Genomic DNA, 15301 nt, shown 5'->3' with positions numbered 1-15301 from the left:
TGATAGCATGGTTTGCTTGGGAGTATAAGCTGATTTCATTAGGGTGTTTTATGTCACCTTTCTCTCCCCGCACACCCTAAGGTAATTCTTTCCGAAACCATGCCGGAACGTACACTTGCTGCATAGAGTTTTGAGCTTTAATAGGGTTTTTTTCTGCTGTTTTATAATGTTGGTGCTCTATTTAATAAAAACCAGGTAAATATTAACCTGTAGGCAATCATACTTGTTGTTTCTTGCAGGTTCTAAAATCTAAAGAATTGTCATCACCAGGACAGCGCTACATCGACAGCAAAGTAGTTAAAACAAGAGCTGAAGGAGAATGGTTGTCTTTTGATGTCACTGAGGCTGTACATGAGTGGCTCCATCACAGAGGTGACAAGAAGTGCTCTTTGCCTTCACTCCTGCCCCAACTGCTCCTCCATTAACTCATCAGTGTTTCAGGGTCATTCCATGTGTAAAAACCAACTCCACTTTTATGTTTTGCAGACAGGAACCTTGGCTTTAAGATAAGCTTGCATTGTCCATGCTGCACCTTTGTGCCTTCCAATAATTATATCATCCCAAATAAAAGTGAGGAGCTTGAAGCAAGATTTGCAGGTAATGAAAGAAAAAAACTTTTTTAAGTGTCGTGGTACTTACTAATTGAGGAGGGAAACAAAGAGACATTACTGCCTCTCTAAATGGCATTCAGCTGATTGAAAATTTGCTCATTTTGAGAATCTCGATTCTCAGCTGGTTGGAAATGGTATTGAAGGCACAAGGGTAAAACTATATCAGCTGAAGTATTCTGAAACCAGATGGCATGAATAAGCCGTCTCATTCCATGCATGCAGCTTCAATGTCCTTAAGTGGCTGTATTGCGGTTTGCAGCATGCGCACTGGATATACAGACAATTTTGGATGTAGGGAAGACTTTTCTACAGTAGACCATCCACTGTTGCATAGTCAGGAGAAAACTTGCTGAATATTTTTGAAATAAAACCTTTTTTTTTTTTTGTCTGGTCGTATCAATAGTATTCTAAATTACTCTGAGCAATGGCATCAGTCACTTTGGGAAGAGCTGAACAACAGGTGCCAGACTTGTATTAATGTTCTACAGCGCATTGTGGGTTGAAGAAACAGCAATGGTGTGCCTGTCTATGTGCTCTTACTTCTAGCAGTGGAAGTCTGATTCTCAGGTGAAGTCAACAGAACTACATTAGTTAACATTTATTATCTCTATATATCTACATTGGCACGTAGAATTTATTGTAACATATTTGTATATTAGTTACATAAACTATTTTTTATGCTGTCAGCTTGGTAAAACCTAAAAGATTGGATTAAGCAGACATTAAAAAATGAACAACAGTGTGTAGTTAGGGTTATGGATATTTGTGCTTATTATGGACAGCAGACAAGGTGATATAGAGTAAATATATTAAGGTCACCTAAGCTCCCTTGTGTTTTTAAGCCATTCAAGTTTCAGTTTTAAAAAGGGAAATGTTATTTAATTGACTGTGCTATAGTTATCATCCACCAGTACATATAAAACTACGGCTGTGTTAGAACCAACCCAAATTCTGTTTATGCAGTTTTCATTTATTAAAGTATATCATGATTTGGTTCATTTGTTTTCCAAGGATTTGGCTATATTCCTTGTTCAGTATTAAGTTTTTCTAACCATTGTTTCACTGTGTTGGAATTTTTTCTCTAAGTAAATACATGTACTGTACATATGATTAAAACCATTGTGTGTATTTAAAAAATTGTTGGTATCATATGTGGTCGCTGTAATTGCAAATGTTAGAAAAAGAAAAGTGTATCTTTTTCTCTTTAGATAGTATTATCTGGTTCAGGAGGAAGATTTTCAAAAGGATCTTAGCAACAGGCATAACGTGAGCTGTTTGGAGTCCTAGGAGTCTTTTGCCTGTGCTATTGCCATCATAAGAAGCTAGTAAGGCAGTTAGTGTTCCAAGAGAAAATACAAAATATGAGGTTGTTGATTGCCAGTTTGAGAAGAAATATTTTGATCGATGTCCTTGCCATGCCCATACAAAAGAAGGGGATAGAATAACTGACTTTCTGGGGAAAAAATAGCAGATTTAAATAAACTGGCAATGGTAGACAGAGAATTTACAAGCATTATAAAGAGGTAAATGTGATTGATAGAGAAAACTAATGGGATGGAAGTAAGCAGTGGGAAATGCAGGCGAAGTATCCAGAACAGTTTTAATGGTGTTACAAGGTTTTAAAAAGTACATAGCTGTTAAAAGATGTGAATACTGCCCTAAGTGAAATGACAAAAGCATCACTGCTTGAGGCATTTGAAACTAAGCAATGCAGATGCAGTGACTGAAGTAATCTTTTCTTTTACTCATTTCAACATTTCTGGTAAATGTAGTGAAATTCCATTAAATGGTTGTGAATGTGGGAGGGATGATAAAATGGATAACACGAAAACTGTGAATATCTTAGGGATCTTGGGTTGAAATTTGCCCCCCACTTCCCCAGTAAACATGCTCAGCTGACACCATCGTTGCCCAGTTTCTGAGAGAATTTTTTAAAGAGATGGTTTATTTAATTTGTGAAGAAAAAGCAACACAATGTTTATCACCAAAATGTATTTTTTGAAGGTATTGATGACTACACATATTCCAGTGGTGATGTGAAAGCTTTAAAGTCCAATAGGAAAAAATACAGTGGGAAGACCCCACATCTTCTGCTAATGTTATTACCCTCCTACAGACTTGAGTCGCAACAGCCCAGTCGGCGGAAGAAGCGTGCTCTAGATGCTGCCTATTGTTTTAGGTAACTATGCATCCATATTCAGTATACTTACATAGTCGTACCAGCCTGTGAGGTGTAATGCAGTTGCTTATCATGTTTCTTTACGGTTGGCATTTATACAGGGCACAGACCCACGGGGTCTGTGTGCAGCAGGTTTCTGCCCAGCAGTCTGCCATCCTGCAGAGACAGTGGCAGATGAAGAAGGTTGGGGCCTTAGAAAGCAGAAGCTGAGTTCCATCTGGGATGATTCCCAGACCCATCAGTCCCATAATTCCATAATTACAGCCAAATTATCACCTCCACTGTGCTCACCTACTCAGAGAGACCACTCGGTAGGACCTGGAGAAAAATACTTACTAATCCTCCAGGGAAACCATTAGCTTTGTCTGTATAAGCTGGTCCTGCCATGCCTAAGCATCTGACTTCAGTTACAGTATAAGCTGCTATTGACGTGATTTGGTTGTGAATTTTTGGGACTCAGACTTGCCTGCCTGTAAAGCGTCATTCAGGGAGCAAGCAACTGGATTATTTTTACTGCCTGTGTTGTCTTTGTCATGAGTGATGTGTTTGTCTGTATTTTATTATCCAGGAATGTGCAGGATAATTGCTGTCTGCGTCCACTTTACATTGACTTCAAGAGGGATCTTGGCTGGAAATGGATTCATGAACCTAAAGGATATCATGCTAATTTCTGTGCAGGAGCCTGTCCATATTTATGGAGCTCAGATACTCAGCACAGCAGAGTAAGTAATGATTTTGCTAATTATCAGCTTCTGTTTTATAATTACAGGTTGAAATACGTTTCTAGGACTAACATCAGCACCAATGCCCAAAGCTTGTATTTATTATCTCAGTAAATAAGGATGATGAAATGTGGCCCTATAGAGGGACTCACACATGGCCTCAAGCTAGTGTTGAAGCAGGAGGAATGTATTGGCCCAGAGATTATTTTTTTTAATGTGTTCATCGATATAACATAGGGATGGATTAAATGCTCTTTGTGAGTATGAGCTTGGTGTAGCTTTGGAGGCTGCCTAGGAAGGGACCGCTCATTATAGAGCATGAGTGGAAGATGGCACAGTAAGTTTGGTCAGCAAAGGCACTGAGGGAAGCACTTTCAGCGTAACAAAATGGATGAGTCGTACCACCTGATTATCACCTACTTTTATAACCTGCCATTTTTAATTTTTCTTTGTTACTGATACGCTGCCTTGTTGAATTTCATGAAAATGTACTGATACATGTGCTTCTTTTACTTCAAAAGATGTATCCGTTCTTGTACTTTGAAAATTTATACGTGAAGGAGGAACCTTATGTCTGGGATGCCAAAGAACTGATAGTCATCTGAGATGGGACTTTTTGTTTTAGGGATGAAATGTGCTACTTTAGCCAACTGCCTTAGGATGAGTAGTATTCTGCTGTGAAGTGCTTATTTCTCTCAGCTGTCAATAAAGATGTCTAGACAGTAAATGCAAGAGGCAGACATTTGCATTACAGTTATCATAAAGTAAGAATTTTACCCTCAGGTCCATTCTAAGAATGATGGCTCCCCTTTTTCAAGCTTCCCTTAAAATATCAGATCAGCGTCAGCCAGCAGGAAGAACTCTTTGTGTCCAAGGGGTAGCTTGCTTTCCCTTTGGTCTGTAAAGCCACAATAGCAAGTTCTTCCTGAACTGACAGACCCAGGTATAGATATCCTTTGTAGCTGTCACTGGCTGTGGCATTGCATTATTAGCAGTGTCAGCAGGCAGAGGTATAAATAAGGTAAGTATGTTTCCTTGCTGGTGTGGAGTACTAGTGTACACAGTTTGGAGCAGCACTTGTTTTTAAAGGAAAGAGGAAGAATAACTGTCATGGTCACAAATATGTGGTTTGGATAGTTGCCCAAGGAGTCAGAAGTTGCTTAATAAAGTAGTTAGTGTTGCTGTCCTGAACAGATCTTCTGTCTCTCTAAGCTGTAAATGTTGTGTTGAAGTTCTAGGAAAAGGTCACTTGGTGTTTGGCTAACGCATTAATGGCATCCTCAGAAATACCTATGCATCATCAGCGGGTAACCCTACATACTTCCCTTGCAGAGAACCATGCATATGAATCCAACGTGACATAAAGCACCAGCGCTGCTAACTTCTCCACAGCTGATTCTCAACAGGAGTAACTGCAGCTCTTGTCCTGGTGCTTGCAGGGTGGCATTAATGGATGTAGTAAAACGTAGCCAGAGAGGAAGAGCAGAGGAAAAGCTTATGCTCTGAAGGGCTCTCTTCTCCCTTTGGTGTACTTGTAAAGCCAAAATCCTGTAATAGCAAATGTCAATCTGAAGACACGGATAAAAACCTTTAAGTTTCTTCTTTCCGTATCAATACAGCATGCATGTTGATTCAGAGGGCTACGCTTTCAAGGTGCGCTCCAGGCCTGTACCTGTTTTGGGGTTTAAGACTTCATAGCTAATACCTCAGGAAACTCAGGCAGATTGTGACACCAGATTGAACTGGAGAAGCATAAAAAATAGTAGAATCCAGGAATCTTCATACTGCTTTCAGTGGGTTTTCTCTCAGGCACTGTGGGAGGAAGCGGTGCAGAAAGGAATTTGCTCTGCAGTGGCAGGAAGGCAGAGGTAGCTGTCCTAATCTGTCTTTTTTCCTTTCCCCTTCTAGGTACTCAGCTTGTATAACACCATAAATCCAGAAGCTTCTGCCTCTCCGTGCTGCGTGTCCCAGGATTTGGAACCCCTCACCATCCTCTACTACATTGGTAAAACACCCAAAATTGAACAGCTGTCCAACATGATCGTAAAGTCTTGCAAGTGCAGCTAAAGGATACCCCTGAAACAGCATGACATGTGTGTATTAAAAAAAAAAAAAAAAAAAAAAAACCACAAGGAAAAAAAGAAAGAGCGAGAAGGAAAGAAAGAAAAATGAAACCCCAGGTTCATCAGTGTTAAAAGAAAAAAAAGAAGAAAAAAAAGCGGTACTAGTCTGAACTGTTTGAAAGTTTGTTTTGTTTTGTTTTTTAAACTGGCATCTGAAGCAAAACATTGAAGGCCTTTATCCTACATTTCACCTACACATAGTGTGAGATAGACAAGAAGCAAAGTTAAAGAAAAAAAAAACCTTTTAAAAAATAAACACTGGAAGAAATTTGTTAGTGTTACTATGTGAAAGGAAAAAAACAGGAAAATCCCATGAAGTGGAGTTGCTGTATCTGTCCCGTGCCTTACTTGATCTCTCTGTATTGTTACGCAATAGGCATCCTACCCATTCCTCTTAGTTGTAGAGTTAACAGTGCATTATTTATTTGTGTGTAAAAACTATCAAATGAACATTTCCGTATCGCCATCGGAAAAAAGAAAACCAGCAAATGTGGACAAAGTGGAGACCAAATAAGCTGCCAGAAATATGTATAAAGCCTAAAGGAACACAAGCTCAAAAGAATCAGAAAAGTAATGTTTAGTTTAGTTCAATTAAAATAGAAATCAGTTATTACATTATTGAGAAACTCTGCCTTTAAAATACCTTATTTTTCATGCCAGCTGCCTAGAGAGGCTTCTTGTAAGGTCTCAAACCCTTGTTTTAAATACTGAATAATTTACTAATAAAGGACACTCTGTTTCAGTCTCAAAGACAAGTCTATAAGATTTTTTTTTTACTGTAAATGATTTAAAATGTCAGTTTAGTAAACCAGTGAAATATTTAACATGTACTGGTCTAATCTTCAGACCTTAATACATTGCTGTATAGCTATGCTATGGGATTTTTTTGTTCTTTTGGTATATGTAACCATACCTAGAGTATTACCATAGGTGGGTAGTAAAAGCCAGCTTAATTGGAAACATATCTGTAGATCTCTATTTGTAAACTATTAAAAAATTAAGTACTTTATGTGTAATGTGTAAATTTTCACCATATTTTTGTACTCTGTAATAGTGTCAGCTCTCATGAGTTTGAATTTGAATTTGGGGCTCTTTTTGATCACTCAGAATCATGTGTTTCCCTCTAGCTGGCCAGTATGAGTAGAGTCCCTATATTTTGACTTGCACTACAAATACATGTTTGATAATAATTGCTATACATGTGCTTTGTATATTTTTCATCATTATGACATAAGCTACCTGACTCCATTTGTTTTTCTGTTTTATAAAAAGGATGGATTAGAGCGATCTCTCCCCGCCTCCTCCCCTTCCTCCTTGGCTGTCCCTGTTTGTAACACTTGAATCGCAATGCGGTTCGGATTACTAGACCTTTTTATTTCCTTTTGGATATAGACATTCAAACAGATGGGCAGGGAGCGAGGCGTTGCAAGAAGAGGTGTCCCAGCCTGGCTGAGGCAAGGCAAACCCTTGCAGAGAATGACATTCACCACTGTGCAGAAGGCTGGTAGGAAGCGTCTGCCACGACAATGCCCCGAGTGGGGCGTGAGCGGGATGCCTTTGTGGCCAGAGGCTGTGCGGCAGCATCGCATGCAAGCCGGGACTTGCCCTCGCAGTTAGTCCATGGGACCGAGCCTGCTCCTGCTGCAGGTAACAGAGGTTTGCCTTTATCTTCTGCAGCGGCACAGCAGGCCCCTTCAGGCTATTGATGTGTGTGTAAAGATTAGCAGGATCACACCCTTGATTTTTGTGAGTTTGCCAGTTTGGTTTTTTTCAATCGGGTTCACATTAAAGCTCCTTGTAAAAAAAGAAAAGGAAAAAGGAACATGGAGTTCCTAGGATTTTGTTGTTATTACACATGTTTAAATATTGTAGAGGGAGTAAAAAAAAAAAAAAAAAACCCACATCATACTCTTTAGAAAAAGCCCCGACTTAAATTAGCAAAAAAACATGAAAGCAGTGCATTCAGTTCATTTCACATGATGAATGGTTTTGCAAGGCAAAGCTGGAAAACTGCATTAGAAACATACTACTTGGATGAGAAGGACGTTTTCTGTCATTGAACCGAGCGGTGTCGGGAGGACACTCCTGAGCTTGATGTTGTCAGCTCCAGTTTTAAGAAGTGCAATTTCTTTGGCTTCAGCAGAACACTGGTGCAAAGCTGAAGTACCTCAGCGGCTTGCACACACAGCTCCTCGGGACTTCGGTAGAGCCTGTGCTTATTGCTTAGATGGAAACGTAGCCCCACAGATGATCTAATCCCACCCGTTGACTCAGCGCAGAGGAGGAGGTATGTTAGACTTCTGATTTATTTAGTGAGTTGAGATGAACAAGTGAAAAATCTGTCCTGCTAACACTTGCTTGAGCCAGACTTACTCCAGTGAGAAGATGCACTGAACTCAGTGAAACTCCTTAGGGTAGTAAATACTCTGGATTTTGTTGTATACGGCAGCAAAGTTAGTTTTATCAGGTCCAGTATGAGAACTGTATTTTTGTTGGACAGGAAAGGAGACAAGGATGAACACATTTTAAAAACCTTAAAAACATTTTTGCAATTCTCTGCCATGGGAATGCAGCTCAAAACCAGTTTTGAAGCTTTGAAAAAGTGGAATAGGAGATAGCATAGTTGTCCAACTATACTCACTATGCGCTGGACGCAGCTGAAAATTTCGGTTTGGGTTTGGACTTTTTCTCTAAATTTAAGTATAAAACCTTATTTCTGTAAGTCATTACCCCAAGATTGAATACTTTTTTTTTTCTTTACGTTTTTTTTTCCTCAAAATGCACTGATAGTATTTGAAATACTCTCCTATAAAGCTCCTATGTATTTTTTTTTTCCAATAGGCATGTATTTCCCTTTAGTTACCAAGGATGTTGGGCCTGATTCTACAGTGTGCAGAACTCATGGGTGAAATTCCCCTCTACAAAGTGGGGTAATGTGAGTCCTAAGCACTGCTCAGGTCTGATGTAAATCCCCCTCGAATGATGTTTAGATGGGTCTGCAACAGCTCAAGGACTTTGTGTCAGAGGCCTTATCACAACGAGGTAATTGCCACTGTTGGAGCAAAGTCCCTGAGAACTGGTGGGAAATATACAACATGTTGAAAGATCAGACCCAAGGGGCTGACTGGGGCTGAGGGGAAATCTTAGCACTTAGCTGGGTGGGGTAGGACAGCATTTTTTATGTGTTTAGCATCAATACTATTGTATGGTTGGCATGGTTTAAAGGAGGAAAAAAAAAGGAACTTAGAGGACAGCTGTGTTGTACTTCGGTGATTGATTACTCTGTATTTTAACACATTGTATGTCTTTTTTTGTGGTGCTCTAGTGGTAAATAAATTATTTCAATTATATGCTGGTGTTGCTTTCGTATGGCAGCGTTCTTCTGGCCTAGGCGATTCCTCAGCTCTGGCTCAGCTTAATCTCTGCAAAGCCTGATTAGGTGTTTGATTTTAGCGTGTGTCACCTTGATGTGGTCCAGCAGAGGCTGAGGTGAAGAACAGACATCCAGGGTGAGCATGAATCACGTCTGTTCTGAGGATTGCTTTCCCCTCAGCCACTGCAGTAGATGTCTTGGTCTATAGGCAAGAAGTGGCTTCTGGTGGACTGCTGTGAGCAGCAGCACTGTCCCGTGTGTGTATAAGACAGGTGCTGCCCTGGGCAGGGGTGGTATTACCCCATGGCCTCGCTGTGTCTGATACCTCACCAGAACCATTACTGCAGGCACCAGTTTTGGGGGCTTTCCTCTCTGGTAGAGGATCTCAAAGTAGATTCTTCCTTATTTCTGTAGTGCTGAGGGAGGTTAGAAGGTGATCTGTTTCATGATGCCCATACACTGAATGGTCCCACCCCATTGCGTCCTTAAGTAGAGGCCAGTGAAACTGCTGATTTTTATGTTGTACAAAATAGTCTACAAATGGGATGAGATGGGGTATTGGAGGAGAGGCAACAGACACACATTGGAACATGGCAAATTCTGGCTTTGTGAAAGAAAATATTTTTACAGTGGAGGCCAAACCCTGGAACGGGTTGCCCAGAGAAGGCATGACATCTCCATCCCTGGAGATGCTGAAAACCAGCTGGGCAAGTCTCCAGGCAGCCTGCTCCCAGTGCACCTGCTATGAGCAGGAGGTTGGGCTGGAGACCCTGCAGAGCCCTGCCCACCCCCATGAAGCTACAAACAGTCGTGGTCCAACCCAACCACTACTTCAGTCACTGGCTAAAAGAGTGCGAGAAACTCTGATGCTCAATTGCCTCAGCTATTTCAGTTTGCCAGCAGCAGCCACGTAGCCACATGGAAGTGGGGTTTTTTTTGACGGAAAATAGAATTCCCTAGTTTGTTTTAAGTCTCTCTCCTATATGCAATTGCATTATGTAAGCAAATAAGAATTAAGGAGCCTGGTATTGCAGCTTTTCTTTATCAGACCTTCTGCAGCTCTAGGCACTTAAATAAATAAAACTGGTGGGAGGAAGGGCTGCAGGATTGAATCATTTTTGAAGTTGATAAAACCATATATGAAAATCCTTCCAGATCAGGGACTGATGATGAGAAGGGGTGAACATCTGCTCTTCCTGGTGCCTTCTCTGGGATCTAAGGGGTGCATAGCGTTTCTTGGCATGAATGAAAGAATATGTTTATGCCAGATTGTTTGGTGTGGTTGTGATAAATTGTAACAAATGAACCCTGTGGTCTGTGAATATGTGTTTAAGAATGCAACTTCAGATGAGCATTAAAAACAATTTTAGGAGCCATTTCACCACAGTTACGCTCCAGCCGTACAGCAATCTGCCTTAATTGTTTTCAGTGAGTTTATACCAGCATAAAACTATGGTCCTGCAAAAACTGCCCATACTAATTTTCATTCTGACTATTTTCAGTTAGCCAGCTATGTGCTTTGACGTGAGTGTCAGCTGCCAGCCCCATTCTTATCCAAGGTAGCCCTCACACAGTGAGGTACGAACACTTTGCAATTCTGTCTGCTGCATTTCTGAAATCAATGAAGAACAGGAAGGTTTGAGGAGTAATGTTGATTGGACATTTTTGATGGGAAAGTGGCTGTAGTGCCTATAACTAAAGAGGAACAAAGTGGAGGTAACATGGTGTGCTAAAAGAGATTTTATAGCATTTATGCAGAATATTTTGATGCTGGGCTTGTCTTTTCCTTTCACTAACACAGCCTCTCCAGACTGTATCAGCAAAGCCCTTGCTGCTCTGCTTCAATGAAATTGTGGTTAATAAATGTAGAATATTTAATATAGGAAAAAACCCAAACCATGTAAATGTCTTGAAAACCATTTTTTAGGCCAAAATCTGCCTCTTAGATCAGACAGAACAGATTCTATGAGGAGCCATGAGTTCTGGAAGAAAATAAACCGAGAGGTTATGTAATTATATGTGGTTATAAAGTAGATGTGAAGTAATGTAGTTGGCTTGTCAGTGGGTATGGGTGTAACAGTAATTTCTTCATCTGTATAAAAATAAAATTAAATGGAACAGAAAGCTGATGAGAACTTCCAATCAAATTTGATATGCTCATTTAATGAAGTAACCTGCTGGAATCTAATACAGAACTCCTGGGGTATAAACCTTTCTTAAAACACATGGTGGTCCAAGAAACAAATTCTTCCTTTGAATGGGGTGTTTTAGTGCCAAACCAAGATGATGGCAGGAATGGAGGAAGGGTCAGTGGTCACTGATCTCTGAGTCTCGGCACTGTTTGTACGTACTGTAGGCAGGTCCCAGTGAAAAGATCTGCAGAACTGATACCAAAAACGTTTGCCACAAGAAAGGGAACAAGGAAGATACAAACATCAAATGGGACCCGAGTCTCTTTTTTTTCAGTAGAGCGTGCTTCTAGGCTCAGAAAGCAGTTTTTACATACAATTTCATCCAAATAATTAGAGATGGATCAAACCAAAGTGTTAACATGTGAGTCCACATTTAACCAAAGTCGAGAATCTGGTGTTTGCGGTTCTGATGTTGTGTTCAAACCTGAACCACTTTTACAAAATTCAGTTGGGTCCGATCCCTGCACCTGGTTTGTAACCAAACTTTAATCACCAAATTCACTGCTGGGGTGTGTAAGGCTTTTAGCTTAAGATGTCAGAAGGCCTTGCACTTGAATAGCTCTCAGCATGCCAGATGCAAATCTCACAGAACAGTTGTGTTGGGTTTTTTTCTCAAGCACAAAGATGTATGAATCTAATTGCTATTCACAGTAATGGCAATCAGAGACAGTCAAAGTGTCCCTACACATCAAGGTGGTTCCTAGAGAACTGGTAGTGGGACAGCACACCTTAGGTCACCTTGTCTTCAGTGATTAAAACACCAGCATTATGGGATTATGTGATCGGTTTTTTGCCGTCTGATGGAACTCATGTGAAATTAATTGATGGCTTCATTCCAGTTCCTAGTGTAAACTAGTTGGAATTCTCCAAGGACATGCAGACTAATTTCATCCATCAAAAGCAGAAAATATCTTTATCCAGAAAAACCTGTTGTTTTTTTTTTTCCTTTGAAAAAATGTAAATACAAAGGACAAAATATGCAGCAGTTCATGGGCAAGTTATGCATTCCTCTGCAGCGTGTAACCTGCTCTCAAAGAGGTGGTCTGGATCAATGTGTGAACATTTGGGAGGGAAAGCTGGTTTTGGAGGTGCTCTGAAATACATTGTTTCCTCTGCTTCGTCTATGAAACAGTTACAAAAAAGCCAAAAGACTGTAAATAAGAATATGAGCTGACTTCATTTTTTTCACATAGTTATCCAGCTATGATGGATAACACAGGAGGTGAATCGCTGCAGATCTGGAGTGTCAAACACAGCCAACTGATGTACACAAAGTTGGGTCACAGAAAGCGGTGCAGGAAAGATGAACACAACAGAAGGTTTATGTCAGCATAAAGTATCGGCCCTACATAAAGCCACAGGAAAACTGGACTGGTTTTTGTTGTACTTTTTGCTTTGGATTTGGCGGTGCTTCCATAGCACAAAGGGCTGTTCCCATTTCTCATCCTTTGTCTTGAAATAGGTGCGTCTTTAGGGAGGTAGGAATTTACCTAGGAATAACTGAACGTCACTGATACATTTTGAGATCATTATCAGTCAGGAGATATAATTTAAATGAGCTGTTAACACGACCTTAATTAACTTTTCCTGTAGCTAAGCAGCCCCAGCTGCTCTCCTGGCCTCTATCTCTTATTTTAGCATTAGAAGTTCCTCCGCTGCTTTGTGGTAACAGATGGTGTCTATCAGGAGGCTGAAATCTCAGCGAGTATCCCAAGGACCGAGGAAGAGATCTCAAGCGTTAAACCCCCGCGCTTCTCTAGTGCCAGGTCCCTTAAAGCAGTGCTGTAACACACCAGGTGCTCTGCAGACCGGACACAAAGCAAGACTTCAAATGCACTCTCAGCAGTGGGCCATTCATGTAAATAATGCAAAACTACTGTGTCTTGGTCCCCACAAGACCCTCAGGGACTCATTCAAACAACTATCTTACTGGTTAGACCTCCTTCCCCCTTGTAAACAGTGTAGGAGGAATCAGTGACTCTCACTCACGCCAGGGGAAATCTGCCCTCAGGAGCTGATGAATACGTAGATGCAAGAATATGTGTCATGGACTGCAGATACGAAAACCCTGTCTACCCAGCTGCAAGCAAGAATTCACATAGCAAGAATGGAAAGAACCAATTCACACTTGGTCCATTTCTGTGGATGCAGAGATTAACATAATGCGTATAAATTTAAAGACCTCTTTAAGATTTGCATGGGACTGCAATGTTTTTATAGTTTTTTTTCTGGATTCATAAGTCTCTCCCTCTATTTGCTAAGTATCTTTGCACTTTCTGGACAGCTTCAGTAGTTGTATTCTTAGCAGTCTTACTGTATGGCTCCCGGGAGGAAAAAAGGAAATTTCAGACTGTTTCACTTCTGGATTACTCCAGCCATAGCAGGTTGTTTTTGTAACTTGTGTTGCTGGATGCAGGAAATGACTTTTGGAGGCAACTCAGTTGAACTGACTGGTCTTATTCCCAGATCTCTTACTTTAGTTTTACTCCAGCACAACTATTTCAAGAAGGAACAAACCAGGCTTTAAAGTCATTTGGCTAAGAATGGTCAGGCTCAGTTTGCCGTTTTACTGGTGGCTTCACACAAGGCATGTGTGTTTGTAAAGTGTTTGAACATCGATTACCACAGTAGCCTACATTACAGCATCTATATTAAAGATCTGTGTTTATATTTGAAATTTAGAAAAATGAAGAATATGACAATTTTCTGAAAAAGGAAATTGATCACTTACATTGGTATATTTTACAAGGTGTTGCTGTCATTTTTATCTCATCCAACGCATCCAGCAAAAAATGACCCCAAAGAACAAGAACTGTAAGCTGCATCTCCAGAGTTGAATAGGCAGAATGAGAAGGTTTTATACCAAACAAAGGCCTGCTTAGGGAAGTGCAAGAGCAGTGACTATCTCTGTCAAGCACGAAAAAAACGATGACGCATCTCTAGGCTGGCCAGGCATTGTGTGGGAGTAGTTCATCACAGTCTAGTTTCAGCTTCATCATGAACTTGGGTTACTTACTGGTATGCGTCTGTCTCTGAATGTTGATCTATTCCTTTGAAATCTTTTCAAGAGTAATCTGCCATAAAATGTGTCTGTATAAAGGGATGAAAAGTAGCAAATGTCCAAATAAAAATTAAAGGTCAATCAGACTCCTTCTGTGTGATTCATGATTGCACCCATGTTTCCTGACGGAATAATTATAGTATTTGTTTAGAAGATTGTGATTCTTCTGCTTTATTCCAAATCTGTTGTAAATTACTTGCTAGAGGTTGCATACTCAGCATCTTTGTACTAAAATAATTTCTGATTCATACCAAAAATTTTTGATTTACTTTAAGGGAACTGCTTCCAGAGGCTAAAGGACAAATCTGATTCTTGTATCTCTTCCTCCTGCAGCTTGACTTCTGAGGTTTGGCTGTATCAATGCCATGAACTCATGGTATTGATTTTCTTCTATCTGATGTGGACATGTCTTGCAAAAAGAGTATGGCATTGATCTGTGTCCATCAGTTTGCCATATAGACGATCGATAGCTAGCACACATGCATCTGACTTTGAGTTAAATGGGTTGACTTGAAGCTGGTGTCCTCAAAGTGAAAGAAGCCTCCAGATCTCCTAAGCTTGGAGCCCTGTTCTCCAAAGTATTTTTTGGGTTCACAGTCACAGTCACCATTCCACAAGTCTGCCCACCAGAAACCAAACAGCTTGCTGAAGGCACCTTTCATGATTGAAACAGAATGGGAAGTACAGAAAGCTCTTAGATCTTTTTATAGACTTGGCAGCCTAAATATATTCACAGCTAAGGAATACTTATAGGAATACAAGTAACCATATGCAGTGATCAAGTAGGGCAAAACTATTCTTGTCTCAAGAAAGAAAAGAAAACATCTCCGCAGAAACCATATGAAAGAGGCTTGTTAAAAGGGGGACAAAAACTTTAGGTCCAAGTAAATCATAAAGTTGACACTGCTGAAAAGCAATCAAATTTCCACCATTCAATTAACATCTTATTTGTTTGATTATTGTATTTCTGGTTTTTTAAGATAAAATTTGGTGCATTCACTCAGCCTTCAAATCTAGCACTGGTTCCTTGCTTAAATGAG

The 15301-nt window shown here is 40.3% G+C and overlaps 1 protein-coding gene across 2 annotated transcripts in view; it reads left to right on the top strand.

Moving 5' to 3' along the window:
• The window catches only part of TGFB2 (transforming growth factor beta 2), a 70752-nt gene extending 56436 nt beyond the window's left edge, over nucleotides 1-14316 (top strand). The window contains exons 3-7 of one of the 2 annotated variants that reach the window (XM_063328427.1): nucleotides 240-372; nucleotides 487-597; nucleotides 2616-2790; nucleotides 3359-3512; nucleotides 5421-14316. In XM_063328427.1, the coding sequence (XP_063184497.1) occupies nucleotides 240-372; nucleotides 487-597; nucleotides 2616-2790; nucleotides 3359-3512; nucleotides 5421-5579 (732 nt within the window). In that variant the 3' untranslated portion in view covers nucleotides 5580-14316. The remainder of the gene's footprint in view (nucleotides 1-239; nucleotides 373-486; nucleotides 598-2615; nucleotides 2791-3358; nucleotides 3513-5420) is intronic. The other variant, XM_063328428.1, reaches the window with a different exon arrangement.
• Nucleotides 14317-15301: the final 985 nt, after the last annotated feature.

The sequence above is a fragment of the Chroicocephalus ridibundus genome, chromosome 3 (assembly GCF_963924245.1).
Source record: "Chroicocephalus ridibundus chromosome 3, bChrRid1.1, whole genome shotgun sequence".
Taxonomy (NCBI): Eukaryota; Metazoa; Chordata; class Aves; order Charadriiformes; family Laridae; genus Chroicocephalus; species Chroicocephalus ridibundus.
This window is presented reverse-complemented; position numbering and strand designations above follow the sequence as displayed.